General features: G+C 58.0%; 1 protein-coding gene across 1 annotated transcript; it reads left to right on the forward strand.

Moving 5' to 3' along the window:
- The first annotated feature begins 1,317 nt into the window (after positions 1-1,317).
- On the forward strand, positions 1,318-21,676 carry LOC142459962 (angiotensin-converting enzyme-like). Its single transcript, XM_075562045.1, has 25 exons — positions 1,318-1,580; positions 2,229-2,396; positions 2,979-3,072; positions 3,689-3,832; positions 4,243-4,434; positions 4,993-5,090; positions 5,542-5,714; positions 5,929-6,152; positions 6,338-6,482; positions 6,723-6,821; positions 7,614-7,736; positions 8,065-8,276; positions 9,041-9,177; positions 9,912-10,070; positions 10,260-10,347; positions 13,113-13,256; positions 13,405-13,596; positions 15,394-15,491; positions 15,647-15,819; positions 17,546-17,769; positions 18,053-18,197; positions 18,434-18,532; positions 20,637-20,759; positions 20,936-21,123; positions 21,276-21,676. The coding sequence occupies exons 1-25, from the start codon at positions 1,332-1,334 to the stop codon at positions 21,503-21,505; spliced, it is 3,921 nt and encodes a 1,306-aa protein (XP_075418160.1). The 5' UTR covers positions 1,318-1,331; the 3' UTR covers positions 21,506-21,676.
- Positions 21,677-23,608: the final 1,932 nt, after the last annotated feature.

A 23,608-nucleotide genomic window follows, 5' to 3' on the forward strand; every position in this document is an offset into this window, starting at 1 on the left:
TGGGGAGAGGTAGATTGGAGCAGACACAAAGAATTAGGACGCCTGGCCTAAGGGTGTCTTTCTCAGAACCAGAAAACCTCCGTTGAGTCAATTCTCACTTTGAGTCACCCTATGGGATGGAGTAGAACTGCCTTTGTGAGTTTCCAAGCCTGTACATCTTTGACAAGAACTGAAAGAAAGCTTCATCTTCCTCGGGAGGAGCTGGTGGCTCTGAAGCAATAACCGTGTGGCTAGCAGCCCAACCTGGAAGCCACGAGTGGAGCTGTCACTAGCTCAGTCCCTGCTCTCCCTGCCCAGCCTCCACATCTCTCATCACTCCCCCCCCCCCACCCCCGCCGTCCGTCCTCATTGTAGAGGTCCTCTGCTAGGGAAAAGGTCCTCTCACTTTTCCGGGACAGAACCGAGTGGGAGTCAGTGGGGACATCAAGGGATTTGGAGCGAACCACGCAGCCTGTTTGGATCTTAATTTCTTCATCTCGGGAACAAGTGGGCTGCTTGTCGCTCTGGAGTTCCCAAGTCTGAGGTTCTATGACTCTTTGGGGATGTGTGATGGCTTCTTCATGAGAGACTGTCAGCTAATGTCATGTCCCAGCGTGTGTGTGTGTGTGTGTGTGTGTGTGTGTGTGTGTGTGTGTGCGCGCGCGCGCATGCAAAGGGGTGGGAGGACACGAGTATGAGAGATCTCCTGTGCCTCTCTTGCCCCCCTTTCCTGGCAGCACCCCCATCTTTGAGCTACTCCCCCACCCAAGTCCCCAGGTGACCCCGCTGCTGAGAACATCGGGCCGCTTCCTCTTCAGCGTCAGTCCTGAAGCCCGAAGTCGTCGTCCCCCCCACCCCCGCCTGCGCAAGCCACACCCACCCACCGGTGAGGGCGCCCGACCTGCAAGGAACCAGTAACCCTCTCCCTGCCGCCCTCGCAGCGCCGCCGGACCCTCCGGGGCCCCCCTCGTCCTGCTGGACCCAGCGAGGCCTGAGGAGGGGAGGCGGGCGGGCGGAGGCGAGCCAGGGCCCCGGAGCTCCGGGATGGGGGGGCCGGGCGCCCTCGGCGCGTGGCCTCCATGACAGCCTGACCTCCGCGCCAGCCCGCCGGCCGGGCGCATCTCGGCGGGTCGCGCCCCTGCTCAGGGCGGGCCAGGAAGCCCGGTCCCGCCCCGCGCCTTTAGGCCGCGGACCCGGGGACTTTGGAGCCGAGAGGAAGCGCGGCTAGGGGAGGGGGTGTGTCGGGGCCGGGTTTTATAACCCGCAGGCGGCGCGCAGAGAAGGGACAGCGCGAGCCACGCGCCGCACCTGCACCCGCACCCGCACCCGCACCCGCATCCCGCGCCCGCGCCATGGGGGCCGCGCCGGGCCTCCCGGGGCCGCTGCTGCCGCTGCTGCTGGCGCTGCCGCTGGCGCTGTCGCCTCCCGCAGCCTGCGCGCTGGATCCCGCGCTGCAGCCGGGAAACTTTCCCAGCGACGAGGCCGGGGCGCAGCTCTTCGCCGACAGCTTCAACTCGAGCGCCGAGCAGGTGTGGTTCCTGAACACGGCCGCCAGCTGGGCGCACGACACCAACATCACCGCGGAGAATGCGCAGCGCCAGGTGGGCGCCGGGGCCCGGGTGCGGGGGCGGGGCCCGGGCGGCCAATCACTGGCCAGCGGCCTGGCGCGGGATGCGGCTGGGGTTGGTGCGGGGGTGTCCCAGCCGGAGACGCGACCGGTGTCTCGAGCCTGGAGGGGCTCCCCCTCCACTGGGCGCTGTGGGTCTCCCCGCTACACCCACGCTCGCTCCTGGCCAGTCAGGCCGGCGGGTGTCAGCACAGTGCTGGGCTCGAGGTGGGTGAACCGAATGGAGACCCCTCCCGCTCAGGTGACCCGAAGCACCTCCACACCCGGGGACAGGGGCCACCCTCTCAGCCTTTCTGAAAGCGTGCCCCCCCCCCCCCCCCCGCCACACTGTCTCTTCCCCTCCCCTCCATCTGCCTCTCTCTGACCTCAACCCCCCCCCCATTGATCCCTCCTCCCCGAGGTAGACCCCCCCAGGTCCCATCCAAGGTCCAGGAGAAGAAGCCCTGCTCACCCAACCCCAGAAGCTCCCATCTCCAGAAAAGGAGCCTCCACAGGGCCAGAACTGGACACCCTTGACCTTCCTCCCCTCCCTCTGCTGAGTGACTTTCCCTGCACAGCTTCCAATGAGTTCCCTGTGTGTCTGCCCCGTATCCCCACCCCACCCACCTCCTGATGCCCACAGGAGGAGACAGCCCTGATCAGCCAGGACTTCCAAGAAGCCTGGGGCCACAAGGCCAAGGAGCTGTATGATGACATCTGGCAGAACTTCACCGACCCAGTGCTTCGCCGGGTCATCAGCTCCATTCGCATCCTGGGTCCTGCCAACCTGCCTCTGGCCAAGCGACAGCAGGTGGGCCTGCTGGTGGGGAGCCAGCCTCACCTGTTTCCCCAGGGGACTAGACTCCTCTACCTGTAGAACCACTTCCTGGACATGCTTTTCCTTAGAGATAGGGACAAACCCTCCTATTGTGGAGTAGAGAGCAGACCCCAAGTCAAAGGTGGAACAGCAGGCTTCAGCGTCAGCATTGTCCCAGAGGTCAGTTTGGGGTCTGAACTTCCTTGGTCAGGTCAAGAAGCATTGGGGAAGGCACCATAGCCAGGTGCTGTAGTGGATTAGATGTTAGACTGCTAATCATAAGATCGGCAGTTTGAAACCGCCCGCCACCCCGCAGGGGAAAGATGAGGCTTTCTACTCCTGTAAAGTATGATCATCTTGGAAATCCACAGTGGCTAGAGGGTTACTGTGAGTTGGAATTGTCTCAATAATAGTTTGAGTTTGCATTTTACCCTCACTGCAAGATGGCGACCAAGGTGGTGTCTACACCACATCCCTTCCCCAGATCTCTTCAGCCTTCTAGCCAAAAAAGGAGGGGTGGCCAGAGCTCTCCCGGGACTGCTCCTCGCTAACCATTTTTCAACCCTGACTCAACAGTACAACTCTCTGATAAGCAACATGAGCAGGATTTATTCCACCGCCAAGGTCTGCTTCCCCAACAAGACTGCCACCTGCTGGTCCCTTGACCCAGGTACGAGTCTCTCTGTCTCTGAGTCTGTCTCTTTCTCTCTGGGGTCTCCCGACTCTTATCTTCACCCTGCTGCACCCTGGAGGCCAGCATGTTCCTTGGGAGACAGTGACATTGGCCTCCACTGTCCCCACCCTGCCCCCCTGGCAAATTGACTTCTGGAACCCCAGAGCCCCCACCCCAACCCCGGTTCCTGCGTGCCTCCGCCTCTCCCATCACAAATCCCTCCTCCTTGTTTTCCCTTTCTCCCAGGAGTTCCCTATAGACCTTGGACCCTCCAGGACTTCCCCTATCGCCTTCTGCCCCCCCCCTGCCCCCCCCCCCACAATCCCATTTACTAGGGAGCCTTGAGGTCAGATACTCTATCTGATGAGGCACCAAAGGAGGTCCTCTTCCCAGGCCTTCATAGACCCTCATCTTCTGGGAAGAGGGTCCCTACCTGCGGGTGTGCATTGTTAGCTCCCCAGCCTGGCCCGCCTGCCTTGTCGGTTGCCCTGGGTATCGTGGGTATCATGGTGTTGAGGATGCTGGTGGAAATGTCAGGGGCCCATGTGGGGTCCTGATGCTGCCAACTTCCACCTGGAAACATCCTAACTGGCCCTACCTGCCTTGGCCTCAGAGCTTACCAACATCCTGGCCTCCTCAAGGAGTTACAGCATGCTCCTGTTTGCCTGGGAGGGTTGGCATGACGCCGCGGGCATCCCACTGAAGCCCCTGTACCAGGAGGTTACCACCCTCAGCAACGAGGCCTACAGGCAAGATGGTGAGCATGCTCTCCTGACCCCAGCTGGCCAGGTGCCCTCCGACACACTCTCTCAGCTGAGCCACAATGCTCAGAACAACCATTAGGCTGAGGCCCACATCCTGGCCACAGTGGTCACAGATCTGTCCAAAGTGCCACAGAGGGCTGGTGGGACTGGACCTGAACCCGGTCAGCTAGCCATCTGCTGCCCTCCAGCTGACTTTGCTGACCCTGCTCCGCAGGCTAGGAATCATCTTGACCTCTGCTATCTGGCCTGAAGCAGCCCCCAGTTAGGGGATGTGGTAGCCTAGGAAACTCCCCCGCTGACTGGCAAACTCTCAGGCCTGGAGCCAGGGAAAGGCAAAGGAGTGAGGGGCGGGGAGATGCAGATGACAGAGCCTGAGCTGCCCTCCCCCACTTTCCCCTGCTAGGCTTCTCGGATGCAGGGGCCTACTGGCGCTCCTGGTATGAGTCCCCCACCTTTGTGGAGGATCTGGAGCGCCTGTACCAGCAGCTAGAGCCCCTCTACCTGGAACTTCATGCCTACGTCCGCCGTGTGCTCTACCGCCGATATGGGGACAAATTCATCAACCTCAGAGGGCCCATCCCCGCTCACCTGCTGGGTAAGGGAAGCCTGGGCTGGTGAGGGGGTGGGGAGTGCCCAGGCTAGGGATAGTGGGTCACCATCACCACCTCCCACACTGTGCTGGTCATACGCCAAAGGGGCCCCATGAAGCAGCTGATGCCTTTCATCAATATCATTATTTCATCTTTACAGATGGGACCCTCAGGCTAAGGGTATGACAATGGTTGGAGAGCTAGTGAAAGGCAGAGCCAGGTTTCAATGATGCTGTCGATTTCCAGGTCCTGTGGAGGGAGTTCCCTTGGTCCTAGTTGGTGGGGCTCAAGAGGTTAGGAGACAGGGACAGCTCAGTCTGAAAGGCCCTGAGCGGTCGCACCCAACTCTTTTGGGGATCCACAGTCCCAAGGGGCTCAGAGCACCCAAAGGGATGGGGTCTGACTCGTGTGTGAGGCTCCTGCCCATCAACCAGTCTTGGGTATCAGCCGCCCTAGAGTGCTCCAGAGTCCAGGTGATGGGGCTCCCAAATGTTGCTTGGAGACCATGAGAGGGGCAGCAGACGGGGTGGGGACTGGGCTGACTGCACTCCTTGTCCATGTAGGAGACATGTGGGCCCAGAGCTGGGAAAATATCTATGACATGGTGGTGCCTTTCCCAGACAAGCCCAACCTGGACATCACCAGCACCATGGTGCAGAAGGTACGCCTGGGCCTGGACAGGGTTGAAGAGTGGGGGGTCAGGTGGGGGCAGGGGGAAGTCAGGAGCAGAAGGGAGCCAGGATGGGCTCATATGAGTAGGGGGTCTCACAATAGGGGCCCCAGCTTCCCCTTTTTACAGAGAAGTGGCCTAAGTGAGGAGAGCTGGGGTTTGTCCCCTGAGAGGCACCAGCTCCTCTCCAGGCCCCTGGGGGGGTACAGGGGGGGATGTGAACAGCTTCCACCTCCATTCATAGGCTGTGGTCAGTTTGAAGCCCTGCCTGGGGCAAAGGAGGCCACAGAGTAGAGATGCCTGTCCTACCTGGGAGCTCACTTGCTGGGGGGAGCCCAGGCTCCTGCCTGCCCACCCCCACCCCCTTTCATCCCCTGCAGCCAGAGAAGGCTCCTGGCAGCTGGGCCTGACTTGTGGCTTTATCCACCCCGCCCCCCTCCAGGGCTGGAATGCTACGACAATGTTCCAGGTAGCAGAAGAGTTCTTCACTTCCCTGGGACTCGAGCCCATGCCCCCCGAGTTCTGGGCAGAGTCCATGCTGGAGAAGCCGAGCGACGGGAGAGAGGTGGTGTGCCACGCCTCGGCCTGGGACTTCTACAATAGGAAGGACTTCAGGTCTGACCCTGGCCGAGGCAGGGGGAGGACAGGTTGGCCTGGCCCCAGAGAAGCTGGATCCCAGCCTCTGGCCACACCTGCTGGTGCAGGAACCTGGTGCAGGAACGGGCAGGGTAGAGGGCCCTTATGCTGCTCCGAACCTTGGGTCCCACCCCTCTGGCGCCAGGCTTCCCCACGCTGCCCTTCCCCCTCACCCTCACCCCTCCCCGCCCAGGATCAAGCAGTGTACGCGGGTCACGATGGACCAGCTGTCCACGGTGCACCACGAGATGGGCCACGTGCAGTACTACCTGCAGTACAAGGACCAGCCCGTGTCCCTGCGCCAGGGCGCCAACCCCGGCTTCCACGAGGCCATAGGGGATGTGCTGGCACTCTCTGTCTCCACGCCTGCCCATCTGCACAAAATCGGCCTGCTGGACCAAATCCCTAATGACTTAGGTACGGGGACAGTCCAGCCCGTATCTGCCCCAGCCAACCCCACCCCCCAACCAGTCCTTCCTGCAGCTCTCTCCATGGTCCCTGCCCAGCAGCTGGCCAGCCACCCTCCTCACCTCCCCAGGGTTCCTGCCCCGCCCACCCTGGAATCCTCCTTGTTGGACTCCTCTCTTCTCATCTCCCCCCAGAAAGCGAAATCAATTACCTGCTCAAGATGGCGCTGGAGAAAATCGCCTTTCTGCCCTTTGGCTACCTGGTGGACCAATGGCGCTGGGGGGTATTCAGCGGGCGCACGCCCCCGTCCCGCTACAATTTTGACTGGTGGTATCTCCGGTGAGCGAAGGTCCACCTGGCCTCCCCCCATCCCCCTGGGCAGCCCAGCACTCTAGTGGTCAGCCTTGGTCCTATGATCTATACGGACAGAGTTTTATTGCTTCCCCTACCGGGGTCTTCTTTCCTGCCTCAAACCCTCTCCTCCAGGAAGTGGGCCCCAATCCATCAGTTGAGGGAGGGAAATCTCCGAGCCAGTTTGCCACCCTTCGCTCTTAAGACTGTGTAACCCTTTGCTTCTAGAACCAAGTATCAGGGGCTCTGTTCACCGGTGCTCCGAAACGAAACCCACTTTGATGCCGGAGCTAAATTTCACGTACCAAACATGACTCCGTATATCAGGTACCGCCCCTCGACTCTGCCCCACCTCCAGTGCCCGCCTCCTCAGCTCCCCCCTGTCTTGGCACTCCCTTCTACCCCAAGACAGCCCTCGGACCATTTTTGACTAGTGGGAAGCTGGACGTGACTGGGCAGGGATCCTCGTTTCTTTTTTTTTTTAAACATTTTATTAGGGGCTCATATAGCTCTTATACATATACATACATCAATTGTATAAAGCACATCTGTACAGTCTTTGCCCTAATCATTTTTTTCCTCTTTTTTTTTTTTACATTTTATTAGGGACTCATACAACTCTTATCACAATCCACACATATACATACATCAATTGTATAAAGCACATCCATTACATTCCCTGCCCCAATCATTCTCAAAGCATTTGCTCTCCACTTAAGCCCCTTGCATCAGGTCCTCTTTTTTTTCCCCCTCCCTCCCCGCTCCCCCCTCCCTCATGTGCCCTTGGTAATTTATACATCGTTATTTTGTCATATCTTGCCCTATCCGGAGTCTCCCTTCCCCCCCTTCTCTGGCGTCCCTCTCCCAGGGAAGAGGTCACATGTGGATCCTTGTAATCAGTTCCCCCTTTCCAACTCACTCACCCTCCACTCTCCCAGAATCGCCCCTCACACCCTTGGTCCTGAAGGTATCATCCACCCTGGATTCCCTGTGCCTCCAGCCCCCAAATGCACCAGTGTACAACCTCTGCCTATCCAGCCCTGCAAGGTAGAATTCAAGGATCCTCGTTTCTGGGCCTGCGCGCCCCCTTCCCACTCTCCTCTCTGTGTGTGTCTGCAGGTACTTTGTCAGTTTTGTCCTGCAGTTCCAGTTCCATCAAGCCCTGTGCATGGAGGCGGCCCATCAAGGCCCCCTGCACCGCTGTGACATCTACCAGTCGGCCAAGGCTGGGGCCAAGCTCCGGTGCGTGCATGGGAGGAGCAGGGCTGGTGGGCAGAGGGTGCATCTGGAGAGGATCTGGCTGTCCTGGGCTAAGGTGTCATGGGGTTCCCTCCTTCCCCACTTTCTTCCTTCTAGCTTTCTGTCCCTCATCAAGTGAGCCCCCTGGCTGGCTGGGGAAAGACAAGCAGCCTGCCACCTCCCAGAATCCCCAGGCCCCTCATGGTGTTATTGCCAGGGTGCTTGCAGCCTTGTGAGGGTGGAAGGGAGGGTACAGTGGCCAAGGGGAGGAAAGATTGCCTGGGGCCCAAAGGAGCTGCTGCTTGAGCCCCCTCTGCCTATTCTGCCCTAGAGAGCTCCTTCGAGCAGGCTCGTCAAGGCCCTGGAAGGAGCTGCTGAAGGACATGATTGGGACTGACGCTCTGGACGCCGGGCCACTGCTGGACTACTTCCAGCCCATCAGGGTGTGGCTGCAGGAGCAGAACGCGCGCAACGGCGACATCCTGGGCTGGCCAGAGTACCAGTGGCGCCCAGTGGTGCCCAGCAATTACCCAGAGGGCATTGGTAAAGCCCCGGGGTGAGGTGGGGTGGGTGGTCTTTAGCGGGTCTTTACATCTCCAGGGTCCCAGTCAATTCCTCCCATGCGAGCCCTGTGCCCGCTCTCCCGGCTCCCAGGGCCCATCAGTGGGGTCCCTGGGATTGGCTTGACCTTGTCTCTTCCCAACATCTTCTACTGTAGCGTTTCCCAAACTGGGCGATACCGACCCCCAGGGGGACTGCAGAAGCAGATTTCTACAGGTTAAGCTGGACTGGAGTTCAGACGTTTTTAATTGTCAGGGGATGATGAGTAATTGTTGTTTTTTTCCTGAAAAGGGACTGGTCAGGCAAACATGTTTGGGAACCTGTACTCTAGGGAGTGTGTCTGGATCCAAGGCCCCCGGGGGCAGGCTAGCCCCACGGCTCTATGAGGTCACACTACAGCCTCCGCCCTTATTGGCCAGGGGCCGGTGGCTGCAGGCCTCTGCTCTCCTGCGGCCATGGGCCAAGGTTGGGCTGCCCTGCGACTACCCAGCCTCCTCCTCCTGCTGCTCTACTGTGGGCACCTTCTGCCAGCCCTCGGCCAGGCAACAGTCAGCCAGACCACAACCAGCCAGGCCACGACCAACCTGACAGCACAGAGACCAAGTGGGATGGGGCAGGGACAGGGGCAGGGGCAGAGAGGGGTAACGGGAGAGGAGGCTTGGCTTGGCAGGAGGGCTCCCAGGAGGAGGTGTTGGGCAGGGAAGGGAAGGAGATGTTTGTCGATTTCCCTCCACTCTGTCCCACAGACCTCGTGACAGATGAGACTGAGGCCCAGAAGTTTGTGGAGGGATATGACAAGTCAGCCCAGGTCGTGTGGAACGAATTCGCCGAGGCCAACTGGGACTACAACACCAACATCACCAAAGAGAACAGCAGAGTTCTCGTGAGCCATCTCCACACCCCACCCAGAGCCAACCTCACACTCTCTCCCTCCAGCGAACATCTCCCCCACCGGGCTGAGGGCACGGACCCCTCCCTCACACCACCTTGACCTCTCCCTCACACCACCTCGGAGAGTGACTGCCAGCACTGGGGACAAATCGAAACGGGATCCTTGAAACCGTCCTCACCTTCAGATCTGGCTGGGCAACAACCACATGGTTCCTCTCCTGACGAACCCCTGTTGGCTATGACGTCATTTGTATGCAAATGAGCGGTGCTGATGCTGGCTTTTAAAAGATTGAAGGGCGGTTTGCCTCCTTAGGAGAGCCCCTGCTGGCTTAGTTAAGCGCAGGTGAAGTCAAGGTGAGGTCCGTGAGGACAGACTTTGTGACCCTATGCGACCCCCAGCTCGTGTCTGCCTCAGCAGCCTCGCACATTGGCAATGCCGATTCCCATTTTGCAGGCAGGCCAGGAACCCAGAGCTAACACGCCGTGGGGGCTGGGAGCACGGTGCTGCCCTTTCTCCGGCCTGCCAGAGTGTGGCTTTTGTCAAGGGTGCTTACAGCCCTGGGACATTTTCACACAGTCCAGGTGGAAGAGAAAGACAATGATTTGCAAATTACCCCCCTTATCCCACCCCTATCCTCTCCTGCCCCACCCTACCCACCCATGACACCTCCTGCTCAGAGACCTCTCCTTCACACCGTCCCCACTGTGCCCCCGCTGTGCCCACAGCTCCAGAAGAACATGCAGCTGGCGAACCACACCCTGCAGTACGGCACCCGGGCCAGACAGTTCGACGTGACCAACTTCCAGAACACCACCATCCAGCGGATCATCAAGAAGGTTCAGGACCTGGAGCGGGCGGCGCTGCCCACCGAGGAGCTGGAGCAGGTGTGTGGTCTGGGCAGGGCCAGGAGGGTGCCTGGTCAGGCTCAGGGCCCAGCTGCAGGGAGGGAGCCTGGCTCACACCTACAGGATGACAGCACAGACCGCCCTTCTGGGAGGAGGCGTGGGGCAGAGGGCCCCCACGCCCACCCCGAGCCGGGGCCCACGGTTCACTGCCCCTCTTCCTCTCTGCAGTACAACCAGATCCTGCTGGACATGGAGACCACTTACAGCGTGGCGTCCGTGTGTCATACAAATGGCACTTGTCTGCAGCTAGAGCCCGGTGAGCACACCCTGGGCGTTGGGGGGGCACAGAGGCTGGGGGCTGTGGCATTGGGGTGCTGGTCTCTAAGTGCTCCACACTGCCAACGGCTCCCCTGCTCCACTTTGTTCCAGCACGGCCCTCCCTAGGGCCTGTTCCCTCTGGGGCCCCCGTCCCACTTCCAGGACAGGTCTCCCCACAGTCTGCCCCTCGAGCCCAGGACATCTGAGAGACTTAAACTCCCAAGGAGAGAAGGCCAGCGGACACCCGCCCACCTATTCTGACTCTCTCAGACACAACCCCCTCCTCCTCAGCCCTACCCCCAAGACACACACACACTCACGCACAGAGGATGAGCCACATTGTTGAGAGGATGGCAGATAAGAACTTGACCCCCAACCTCAGCCCACACCTTTCCCACTCCACTCCCTCCCCACCCTTCCTGCCAGCCTCCATCTCTGGCTTGGGGTAGCCCCTTCATGCTCCCCTTGGAAAAAGCCAGCCACATAGAAACACCCCCCTTCCCCTCCTGGCTGGGGAGCTGGAGATGTGAACCTTGCCCCCTGCAGGAATCTCTACCCAGAAATGGTCTCTCCCTGGTTCCCTACCCAGCTCTCCCGATAGAACAATAACAAATAGGAAGGGAAATGGAAAATAAACAGCAGGGAGAAATGGTTTCCCCGGGACGGGTTGCATCTGTAGCTGTGTATGTGCTCAAACGTGTGTGTGTGTGTGTGTGTGTGTGTGTGTGTGTGTGTGCGTGCACTGAGGGGCTTACGGAGCAGAGCATTTTAGAGTACGTACAGGACAGGACAGCCTCTTCATTTGGGGCCAGGCCACCAGGGCAATGCCAGGCAGTGAAACTCTGAAACACCCACCAAAAACATAGACTCACACCCACAAGGGCCAGATGCGAACTAGATTCTTTCCAGACAAAACTAATCTGTGTTTACTTTCTCAGTGGAAACTGAACAGACATCTTGTAGCGTGTTCTGAGAAAGGACTAGAGTAGGAGCCAAGTGGTGAGGGCTTGGCTGGCATGTTGGGACGACGGATGGGAAGGGTTCCAGCTTCCAAAGGCTTCCATCAATCTCAGGCAGGGCCAGTGCCACGGGAAGCGTCCGTGGGAAGCTCCAGAATTGACATCCGGTCTCACATGACCCTCGCCTTAGCCCAGTGGAGCCAGTGTGGGCTCTGCCTTATGGTCCAGGAGGCAGGATGAGAACCCAGGACTTGTAGCTTCCTGGGGATACCTGGTTCTTAATACCTGCAGTGTTCACAACTGTTCAAACCGATTCAATACCACTTTGTGGATGCCCTGGACATGGGCACAGGGGGACCCACACAGGGTAGCCCGACTCACACCGCCCACACTCCAATTTGACCTACATTCCCCTGGAGGGCCAGTGGTAGCAGTGGTGGGGGTGATAGCGGTGGTGGTGGTGATAGCGGTGGTGGTGGGGGTGATAGCGATGGTGGGGGTGATAGCGGTGGTGGTGGTGATAGCGGTGGTGGTGATGGTGGTGATAGCGGTGGGGGGGGTGATAGCGGTGGTGGTGGTGGTGATAGCGGTGGTGGTGGTGGTGGTGATAGCGGTGGTGGGGGTGGTGATGGTGGTGATAGCGGTGGTGGTGGGGGTGATAGCGGTGGTGGTGGGGGTGATAGTGGTGGTGGTGGGGGTGATAGCGGTGGTGGTGGGGGTGATAGTGGTGGTGGTGGGGGTGATAGCGGTGGTGGGGGGGGGGTGATAGCGGTGGTGGTAGTGATAGCGGTGGTGGGGGTGATAGCAGTGGTGGGGGTGGTGATGGTGGTGATAGCGGTGGTGGTGTTGATAGCAGTGGTGGGGGTGATAGCGGTGGTGGTAGTGATAGCAGTGGTGGGGGTGATAGCGGTGGTGGTGGTATTAGCGGTGGTGGGGGTGGTGATGGTGGTGATAGCAGTGGTGGGGGTGATAGCGGTGGTGGTAGTGATAGCGGTGGTGGGGGTGGTGATGGTGGTGATAGCGGTGGTGGTGGTGATAGCAGTGGTGGGGGTGATAGCAGTGGTGGGGGTGATAGCGGTGGGGGGGTGATAGCGGTGGTGGGGGTGATAGCAGTGGTGGGGGTGATAGCGGTGGTGGGGCCAGTCCTAGCGGTCATTGCAATGAGTCCATTTTGGCGTGTATGGCAGAGTAAAACTGCTACTCCATAGGCTTTTCGTGGCTGTAATAGAAGCAGACTGCCAGCCCGTTCTTCTATGTCACCATGGGGTGGGTTCGGGCCCCCAACTATGAGATTATTGTTGAGTAGAAATCATGTGTGTCACCCAGAGACCTTGCCAGGGCCCATCTCTGGCCATGTTAGACAGGAAGAGTAGCCCAGGGACCTGTCCCAGGAGATCTTGGCAGTTAGAGACAGGAACAGAAGAACTCCTGTAGTGTGGCATCCTCGTCACGTCCCCCAGGGGAGGGGTAGTGAGCAGGGACAGATAAGGGGGAGCAGCAGCTCTGGATCTGGTGCCTTTGCTTGGCACCCCAGCTCTGCCTCTTTCTGCTTGTCGCTCTGCTGCTGTGGAAGCCCACCTCACGGTGGTTGCCTCTGCAGCTGCCTGCCAGCACACCAGCGCTCCTGGCAAATGTCCCCCACACTTTTCCTCTCGCGTCACTAGCTTTGCCACCAGTAGAGACCCTTCCACGGGATCGCCCCAGTTTTATTCCAGCTCTGCATTCCGCAGCTCGTGAGGAGGCAGGAGGTAGGGGACGGGGACGGGCTGGGGACTCAGGCCATGGAACTCTCTGCCCCCTCCAGAGCTGACGAAGCTGATGGCCACGTCACAGAATTATGAGGAGCTCTTGTGGGCGTGGCAGGGATGGCGAGACAAGGCGGGCAGAGCCATCTTGCCCTTCTTCCCCAAATACGTGGAACTCAGCAACAAGGCTGCCAGGCTCAATGGTGAGTCCCTCGCGCCAGCACCACCTGCTTTCTGGTCTCCAGAGAGTGTCCCTGGGCTCCCTTCGGGTCCCTTGCCCTGGGGGAAGCAATTCCCCCACCCCGGGAGGCGGGCAGATGTTCTGAGACCCGGGCTGTGTCACCTCTGCAGGCTACAAAGACACAGGGGACTCGTGGAGAGCTATGTATGAGACCCCTTTGCTGGAGCACGACCTGGAGCAGCTGTTCACGGAGCTGCAGCCGCTCTACCTGAACCTGCATGCCTACGTGCGCCGCGCCCTGCACCGACACTACGGGCCTGACTTCATCCACCTGGAGGGCCCCATCCCTGCGCACCTGCTGGGTGAGGGGGTGAGGGTCAGCCCGGCCATGGCCAGGTGTTCCCAGACTTTTCAGGGGAGACCTCAAAAGACACCCCGTAACTTGAGGTGCCATGTCATAGTAGGGGGAGCCTTGAAAGATGAGAGGTTTTGATGAAACACGGGGGCCTGGGGAGATGACTGGCTCAGCCTGTGGGCTGAGAGAACCGGGAGAACAAGGGAGAAGCGCAAGAAGGTATAGATGCAGCTCAGCTTGGCTCCTGGGTCTTCAGGGGCCACAGATAGCCCTGCCTAGGGCCAGCACCTGGATGCGCAAAATAGGATGTGGCAGAGACTAAGGAGCAACAGGGACTGGAGCAGAGGGCGTGGCGACCAGCTTTCCGTCCCTGTAGGGCCATGAGAAATACTTTCTAGAGGGCTACAGCACCCACAGTCCTGAGAGCAAGAGGGTTGGACAGAGTGGGGGTCACAGACCATTGACAAATCAGACGGGAGGCCCAGAACCTGAGCCAACCAAATGGGTCCAACTTTGAGGATCATTTTCTGTTCAACCTGGAGAGTGTTGCTGTTATTGTCATCCAAATTTACATTTTATTAATCAGTCTTAATAGGAGAATGAAATAGATATGTTTCACTATATTTTATATGAAGTTACACAAGTGGGAATCATTTTCATCTAGTATTTTCTTCATTTCTGATATTTCAGTTAAGTCTTAAATATACTCTTGTGCAAGTTTATTTATACCAAACTTTTAAAGCTGGGAGAGTTTTTATAGCTCAAGACTAATCATCTTCAGCCGATCTCGGGGGAACAAAAGAGCACCAGGGGATGGGGGAGACACATCCCTGACATGATGGAGAAACAAAGGCCCCAGAAGGGGAGCCCATACCTAGGGTGGGCCTGGGAGTCTAAACAGAGCTGGGGCTAGAACTCAGCTCCTTGGTGATCAGCAAGAAAGTAGTAACGGGGTGGGGAACAAAAAAAAAAAGGTAGTGACTGCTCACGGTCTTATTCCTGCCTGAAATCCTTCCCTCACTCTGGTTTGATCTTTAGACTCCAACTTGGTGCCAGTTTAAGTTTAACCTCTCTTGCGTGTGAAGGAATCTCTACTTTAGATGCATTACTGCATAGCTCTTTTTTGATACTATAATTGTCTTTTTCTCCGAAGCTGGAGACCTGGACTCTCTTCTCTTAGCCTAAGCTCAGGGCCACTGATGGGTGGCCTGTATCAGCCAACTTCAGACCATGCCCTCTGCATGGTACATGGCAAGAGGGGTTGGCCGAGAGTGTAGGCTCTGGAGGCAGGCACTCGACTGCCTTTAAATGCCTGCCCCATTGATTAGTATTCTTGGGTCCATGGGTCAGTTACTCAACTCTCCAAGTCCCAGTCCCCTCTGTGGCACCATGGAACCATAACAGTAGCTAGCTGCCGTGAGGACTGCCATTTCGTCCACATAATGTGCTTGGTGCAATGCTCACCATATGGTAGATGCATAGATGTTCCAGGGACCGGAGCTTCCTTATAAGCAAGGGCTAGTCACATGGTCCCAGTACAGGGAAGAGCACCTGACTTACCCGGTGGCCCGCCACAACAGCCTCCATCATCTAATACAGTAATCCACCTTGCAGACTTGAGATGCAAACGGAAAATGATGTCTGTTTTATACCCAGCACTGTTAGCCAGCAGGAGGTGCTCCGGAGACACTCTTCTGATTAGCAGGACAGTTCCTGCTTCCTGCCTGTACTGGTAGGGTGCTGAGGGAGCCTATGTAGTAACAGTCTCTTCTCCCTCCACTACTCCTCTCCCACCCACATCTAGGGAACATGTGGGCCCAGACCTGGACCAACATCTATGACTTGGTAGTACCCTTCCCTTCTGCTCCCAAGATGGATGTCACGGAGACCATGATCAAGCAGGTCTGTACCAGGGCCCACAGCTCCTCCTCTCACCCCCTCCCGGGCAGCCTCAGGGCCCTGGGGAGGGAGCTCTCACCTCCGAAGACCTTCACTCTGTGATTTGTACGCACTGTCCTCCTGGCCCGCGATTTCAGCAGCAGTCTCCCTGCTTGTAGGGCTGGACCCCAAAAAGAATGTTTGAGGAAGCCAACAATTTCTTCACCTCCCTGGGGCTGCTGCCCGTGCCCCCAGAGTTCTGGAACAAGTCGATGCTCGAGAAGCCAACAGACGGGCGGGAGGTGGTGTGCCACGCCTCCGCCTGGGACTTCTACAACGGCAAGGACTTCAGGTATGCCCAGGCGGAAGCCTGGGATCATTTGCTGAGCCCAGTCAGGAAGAAGGGGAGCCAAGTTAAGGATCCCTTGTCATTCCTAAGCCACAGTGAGCAAAGGGGGAAGGGGCCCCGTGGTCAGAGCTCGAGATTGAGGGTCAAGAGAATTGAGCCTAGGCCCAGCTCAGGAGAATCTCATCTACCCAATAGAGGGTCTCCACGTACTGACCACCTTGGACGGCTGGCCAGGGCTCATGCTCCTAGTCCAGAGTTTATGCGCTGTATGAACTGCCCAGCCTCCTTCCCCTCCAGAGGGACCCTGCTGACAGCTATCTGGACAGGGCTTACTTCACACATACCCAGCCTCACCATGGACAGAGTTTGTGGAGTGGGCTTCTTCCAAGGACAAGTAAGGCCTCTTGCTAGAGAACAAACCACCCTGAAATTACTTCTGGGGTTCATGATTTAAGGGACTCAGGTATTCTGCGGTGGGAAAGCCTGGACCTTGCTCCCCAGGGTCTGAGACCTCAGCTGCAGTGGTTCTAGTGACTGGAAATGACTAGGTTGGCTCCACTGGGGGAGAAAGACCGAGCTTTCTATTACCATAAGCAGTTACAGTCTCACAGGTCCACAGGGGGTGGGGGGAGTTCCCTATGTGTCACCATTGACTCGATGGCCCTGGGTCTGGTTTTGGTTTTGGCTCAGTTAGGGGCATCTGTTTGGGGCCTTGGTTCTGGCTGTCAGTTGAGGGTCTCGATGTTTCTCCATGTGGCGCGTGATATGCTGAGCGCAGCATGTTCAAGTTGATCGCTTTCACTCACCTATCTGATGCCTGGGCTGGGACGGCTGGACCAAGGCGGGGTTGGCTGGACATTTCTCTCTCTCTCCAAGCAGCCTGTCCATGTGTGTAAATTGGGCTCGTTCAGTATGGAAGTCTTAGGCGGTCTGACTTCTTCAATGGTAGCTGACATCCTTCCAAACAAAAGAAGCAGCGGCCAAGCCTTTTAGAGACTAAGCATTTTATTGATTAAAGCTAGCCAGGAGGCTACTCCCAGACTCAGGGGAAAGAAACGCCACCTCTCGAGCTAAGTGTTGGTCCCAGCTGAGGAAGAGTCTCTTAGGAGAAAGGACACAGACATCCGATTCCCAAAGGCACAGGGACTGTAGCTATAGGGCTCGGGGTGAAGAGTCAAGAAGGGAGTGGTCGGCGAGCTCCCCGGGACTCTCCCTCTGACTCCAGGTGCACGATGGCCAGTTGTCAGGGTAGTGGTTACCTCCCTCCTGTGATAAGAATGACAGACGATGGGCTAGACCTGAGCTGGGTGGATCTAAGAAGAACCTCCTGCCATGAGACTGGCACAGAGAAGGGGGTTCCCGAACAGGCCAACAGGGGAGCAGTGGGACTTGGTGGCTTGGAAGCCCTGCAGATGCCTTTTCAGTCTATGAACTCGGGGTGCGTGTGCTTGCCCGAATTGGACTGGAGGAGATGCAAAAAGAGCAGACATATTGCTTCTTCAGGGAGCCCAAGGCTTAGGAGAGAGAAGACAGGCAACCACAGGACCCTTTCTAGAAAGCACTGTACTGAACATAACCGAGGGCCCCAATGCCCCCAGAGCAAGTGTTTTGTGCAGTTCAAAAGCACTATGGGCAGTGTGGGCTGGAGGGAGTTATTCCAGAAAACGGGGTGAGGTCAGCTGGGCTCTTCACTGCCCCTCACCTGTGACCCCCTCCTTCGTGTTTCCAGGATCAAGCAGTGCACCACCGTGGGCATGGAGGACCTGGTGGTCATCCACCATGAGATGGGCCACGTGCAGTATTTCATGCAGTACAAGGACTTGCCCGTGACCTTGCGAGAGGGAGCCAACCCTGGCTTTCACGAGGCGATTGGGGATGTGCTGGCCCTGTCCGTGTCTACCCCCAAGCACCTGCACAGCATCAACCTGCTGAGTAGCGAGGGTGGCGGCTACGGTAAGAGAGGGATGGGAGACTCTGGGGAGACTGAGGACCAGGAAGGGGGTGGCCAAGATTGGGTTGTAATAAAGGGGGGATTTGGTGACCCAGGGGCAGAGGTTTGGGGCAGGTAGTGGGGAGCAAGGGGGGCCGCCAACATGGTGATCCAGGGAAGATGGAATACACAGACCATCCAAGGAGGTCCAAAGAGACGTGCACAGGACGTGCGTGCATGCACAAACGCGCGCGGGCCAGGAGGAAGCGGGGGCGCATCTGATGGCCGGGCCCTGTGCCCTTGCAGAACATGACATCAACTTCCTGATGAAGATGGCTCTGGAAAAGATCCCCTTCATCCCCTTCAGCTACCTTGTTGACAAGTGGCGCTGGAGGGTGTTTGACGGAAGCATCAGCCAGGACAACTACAACCAGGAGTGGTGGAGCCTCAGGTTCAAGAATGCTCCTGGGGGCGGTGCGGGGGGGGTGATCCTGGAGGTGGTTCTCTCTGTGGGGGTCTGTGTGCCCAGACCTATGAGTCTATGGGCAGGCTAGTGTGAGCCCACGTCTACGTGCGTGTGTGATGTCTGGGTGTGTGTCAGCACATGTAGATACCAGGTCAAAAATACTCACTCTCCCAGCTGGTTTCTCCCCCATCTCTCCTTCCATTGGGCCTCCCCCTCAACAGGCTGAAGTACCAGGGCCTCTGCCCGCCAGTGCCCAGGTCTCAAGGCGACTTTGACCCAGGGGCCAAGTTCCACATTCCTTCAAGTGTGCCCTATATCAGGTAAGGGGGAAGCAGGGGGCCGGCGCTGTAGTTTATCATTCACCATAGGTTCTCTACTCCTCTTTAGGAAGAAACACAATTCCTCAGCGCCACCCACCTCAGCAATGAAAACACTTTTGTACTAAAGTCCACAATCCAGGATCAGTTGTAGGCATCTGCTTTTGCAGCCCCCGTGGATCATGCCAGCAGCCCCAACGGGCAGGTTTGCCCACTTTGGGGGACACTGATTTAGACCCTACAGAGCCCTGGTAGCATAGTGGTTACACATTTAGCTAGCAGCCATTCCCTGGGAGAAAGAGTTGCAGTGTCGGAAACCCACAGTGGCAATTCTCCCCATGCCGTCGAGTCCCTGTGAGTATGAATTGACTTGATGGCAATGAGTGTAGTTTTGGTTTTTATTTGGGGGACTGGTCACCCAGCCCAGTACGCCTGGCCACAGGCTGCAGCGATCCTGGCCTGTCCGTTCTTTTCATAGGATGAGAGTCCCCAGCATCCAAAGCGTTGAAAACAGAAATGCCATCTATGAAACTTGCCAGTGGTTGCCAGGCCATGGCTGGGATGCTCACACTGACCAGGCCACATGACCACACCTGGACCCAAGCACCGCTCCATTCCTTTTCTGAATGGAATTCTGAGTACTTGTCCAAATATTGTATAGATCACCTGTGACCTCCTTTTAATTGTACCTGAAAGACCCTTCTATACCCTAAAACTCAGGGGTAGCGACCCAGTATTGTTAGGCACATGGTTCTCAGGGACAGATTTAGGGTCAGACAGAACTGGGTTCAAATCCTTTCTCCACGACTCGGTTTTCTTGAGCCAATTCCTTGTCTCTATGAGCACCTGTTTGCTCACCTCCCCAGTGAACTCGGTTAACAATACCTGTGCTGTAAGAGATCCCCAAGGGTTACCTTCGTCCCATAACACCTAGCACACAGTATGCTGGGGAAGCGGTGGCCTTTGTAGTGCTCAGAGCAGCCCCTTCCTCCAAGCACTCATCTCTGGGCCTTCCTGGCAAGCATGGGTCTGAGGACACCCCAGGGCACCTGGGCAACCTCCCAGGAGGCACAGTGCAGAGGGTGTCAGGGCCACCTCAGGCAGCTCTGGTGGCTTCTAGCCATTCTGTTGGCTTCCTGGAAATCCAAGGGGAATCCTTAACCACCACGCCCACCCTGCTCTCCCAGCACCTGACACAATGTTGGCACACAGTCGAGCCCTCACAAAGCATTATGGGGAATTCTGTCCTGTGGGGGAGTCAGGAAGAAGCGCTGGGGAGCAGCAGTGGGCCCCTGTGAACAGGTCTGGCCCAGAAAGCGCTCCCACAAGGTGCTCACCCTACTCCCAAGATGGTTTTGGGGCTCCCAGCTGGCCCTCTGACGCCCTTGCACATGGGGCGGTTCGCCTCCAAGCTTACCAGGCAGTTCTCGAGGCTGGGATATGCAGAGGCTTTCAAAAAGATCCCACCAAGTAGGGGGGGGGGGTGAGGAGCTGATACCAAGGGCTCAAGTAGAGAGTAAATGTTTTGAGAATGATGAGGGCAACAAATGTACAAATGTGTTTGACACAATGGATGGATGGAAGGATTGTGATAAGAGTTGTATGAACCCCCAATAAAATGAATTTTTTTAAAATCCCACCAAAAAACAAAGGTGTATTCCCAATTCTGCCCAGCAGCCTTTGCAAACGCCCTTTGGCAGAATGCCCAGGCCCTGCCTTCAAAGGGGGAGTCCTGAGCATCCAGCCGCCCCAGCCTTTCAGGGATTGTTCCAGGCTCGACCAGATAGTTTCTGCAGGGCAGTCCCTGCCGCCTGGGGGCAAAAGGGGCTCATTTGGACTGGCTTCTCCACTCACATACCTGGGCTCTCTTGGAAACTCAGTGCAGGGACCCCAGCAGCCGACCCGAGTGCTCACTGCCTCGGAGCAGCCTGCCCTCACCACCACCACCCCTACACTTCTGATCCTGGGAGTCCCTCAGGGCCCACAGGGGCTTTCCCAGACACCCCAATTGCAGGGGCATTGGGGGAGTGGGCTCGGCTGTGTGGGGTGGAGTGGGGGGCTGTCACAGGAGAGGGGCTGGGGCTCAGTGGCCCTCTTTCCACCCCAGGTACTTTATCAGCTTCGTGATCCAGTTTCAGTTCCACGAGGCACTGTGCCAGGCCGCTGGCCACCAGGGCCCCCTGCACAGCTGTGACATCTACCAGTCCACGGAAGCAGGGAAGCTCCTGGCGTGAGTCACACACATACATACATGCACACCCGCTACCCTTGCTGCACCCCTGTGGGGCAAGTCGTCCCTCCCCACTCCTGCCTCCAGAGCGGCCCAGGCCTCTGGATCTCACAGGGGCACGGAGGGTGGGCAGTGGGCCTTCTCACCAGCCCTCCTGACTCGCCCCCCTCCACCAGGGACGCCATGAAGCTGGGCCTCAGTAAGCCGTGGCCGGAAGCCATGCGGCTCATCACCGGGCAGCCCAATATGTCAGCCTCCTCCATGATGAAGTACTTCCAGCCGCTGCTGAACTGGCTGCTCACGGAGAACGGGAGGCACGGGGAGAAGCTGGGCTGGCCGCAGTACAACTGGACGCCAAACTCGGGTACCACCACCCACCCCACCTCCAGCCCCAGGCCCAGGCCCCTCCCGAGCCCAGATGGCGGCGGCAGAGCAAGGACAGGGGAGCCAGACAAGGACCCCTAGCCCTGCCCGGCGCCCTGCCCAGCACCCTGCTTCTCCTTGCTTCCCGCCCAGCTCGCTCTGAACCTGCCCCACTGGACAGCGGCCGTGTCAACTTCCTGGGCCTGGACCTAGAGGCGCACCAGGCCCGCGTGGGCCAGTGGGTGCTGCTCTTCCTGGGGGTCGCCCTGATGGTGGCCACCTTGGGCCTGACCCAGAGGCTCCTCAGCATCCGCCATCACAGCTTCCACCGGCCGCACCGAGGGCCGCAGTTTGGTTCCGAAGTGGAGCTGAGACACTCCTGAGAGGGAGCAGAGGGCCATTGGAGATGGGGCCGGGGCGCCCGCCCCCTGCCCCAGAGCCGCCCTCATCCTCCTGCACTCCAGCCACCTCCACCCTTCAACCTACCCCTCTCCTGTGTCCTAACTCCCGCCACCTATCACAGAGCCCCGCCTCGGTCTCTGTGAATGCAATTAAAGGCCCTCTCCTGCACTGTCTGTCTATCTGTCTGAGGGGGTGTTGGGCACAGGGGCAGGCCTGCCCTCCTGCCTCCTGGCAGTCCGTGGGCCACTTTGCTGGGTGGGCCCCAAGCCGCCCCAAGTCTGACTCACCTCCAGCCCAAGTAGCCACTGGGGTCCAGTATGGTGGGCAGCGAGCCAGCGGATGCCAGAGGGCATGTCACGAGCAGATAGGATCCTGATCTTGAGGGGCCACACACTGCTCTGGCCTGGCCCCTTTCCGACTCCCTGTCTCAGCGATGCCAGGGCCCCAGAGGGAAGACGCTGGCTGTCCCCTAGTGGTCTGAGGCAGTGCACCCTGATCTGCTTGCCTCGCTGTGGGTATGGAACTGGCTCTCAACGTCACCCTCTAAGGTCAGCAGCAGGGCCAGTGGGCAGTCTCCCCCACGGGACCCCCAAGGCACACACCTCAGGGCCAGGCCCCGATCAGGAGTCTCACTGCCAGGGGGCCCTCACTGAAGCCTGTGGCTGTGCCTGCCTCCCCCCACACCCCCAACGCCCCCAGCACTCACCTGGCCCTCACCTGGCACCTGGCCCTCGGCAGGGAGGTACGGGGTGAGGGAGTCATTGTTGAAGAGCTTAATAACTTGTATCAACTCACTTAGTGTAAAATATTTGGCAGCTGCTGATTAATATAAACCCTCCATCTCCATGCCAAGAGGAAAGCACCTTTGGGTGTATCTCCTTCCAGTCTTTCTTCTTCCCGATATGTATTTCAGACGGGACCGGCTGTCATGACAGGTGCCCGTCCACGTCTCAGCCAACAGCACCGGATGTGTGTTTCAAATGTTTACACACCGAGCCTGGAAGGCGGTCAATTGGAAGGGGGTCCCTTTTCTTCTACCATCAGCCTGCCCCCCACCCCCTTTGACCATGAACCTCCTCCTGACTGTGCTGGTGCCTTGACCCTAGCTAGGCCCACCCCCGACATCCTGGAGCCCTCCAGCTACCTCATGGGTGCGTGTGTGTTTAACTCTGTGTGTGTTATATCCATGGAGGGGAGGAGGTAGAGGGGTCTATATCTGTATGTGTGTGTGTGTACAGGTGTATGTATCTGTGTCTGGCTCTCTGCAGGTGTATGTATGTGTGTGCGTGTGTGCGTGTGTGGCTGCAGGTGTGGTGTGCAGGCTGTGACAGGATGTGGAGTGGAGGGTTTTTTGGATACGCAGGCGGGTGGATATTGTTTACAATTTGCTGGAACAATGTAGTTTATAAACATGTCCTCTAAAAGGCTCTGCCACCAAAGACATTTTAATCACCCCTCTTCCCCAGCCTGATGTTTCAAAAGCTCTTCGCCAAACAAACTTCGATTGTTACGTTATTCCCTTTCCTGTGTTTGTGAGGCCCCCCCCCCCCGGGGGGGTTCGGTGTCTGGCTGGCTGTGGGAGCAGTGACAGCGTGAGTCACCAGGGTCCACGACAGAATGAGCTGCCTGGGGCAGAGAAATTTCACATGGGGGGGGGGGGCTGACCAGCCTTATACACTACGGTCATCATCGGGTGCCCTGGAGTGGGTCCTAAGGCAGTGACCCTCCGTGCCTGGTGCTGTGCCACTCTCCCAGTTGTCAGGTTTGAGCACAGGGCTGTGGTGGTAGAGTGGGTGCATGTTGGGCTGGTAACTGCACAGTTAGCGGTTTGAACCCGCCAGCTGCTCGAGGGAGAAAAAAGGGGCTTTCTGTTCCTCTCAAGATGGACAGCCTCCGAAACGCACAGGAGCAATTCTACCGTGCCTCCCAGGGTCACTACACACCCAAACCCAACTCACTGCCATCGGTTGGTAGTGAATCCTAGGGACTGTATCGGGAAGGGTTGAACTGCCCCCTATGGGTCTCTGAGACGAAGTCTTTATGGGAGCAGAAACCCATCTCCCAAGGATCGACTGGTGGTTTCG

Source organism: Tenrec ecaudatus, chromosome 10 (assembly GCF_050624435.1).
Source record: "Tenrec ecaudatus isolate mTenEca1 chromosome 10, mTenEca1.hap1, whole genome shotgun sequence".
NCBI lineage: Eukaryota > Metazoa > Chordata > Mammalia > Afrosoricida > Tenrecidae > Tenrec > Tenrec ecaudatus.

Excerpts from the sequence above, each read along its gene's own strand:
- LOC142459962 (XM_075562045.1), top strand. The coding sequence starts at position 1,332 with ATGGGGGCCGCGCCGGGCCTCCCGGGGCCGCTGCTGCCGCTGCTGCTG. Across the intron at positions 6,483-6,722 it reads TTTGACTGGTGGTATCTCCG|AACCAAGTATCAGGGGCTCT; the intron begins GTGAGCGAAGGT and ends CTTTGCTTCTAG. Across the intron at positions 10,071-10,259 it reads CCACCGAGGAGCTGGAGCAG|TACAACCAGATCCTGCTGGA; the intron begins GTGTGTGGTCTG and ends TCCTCTCTGCAG.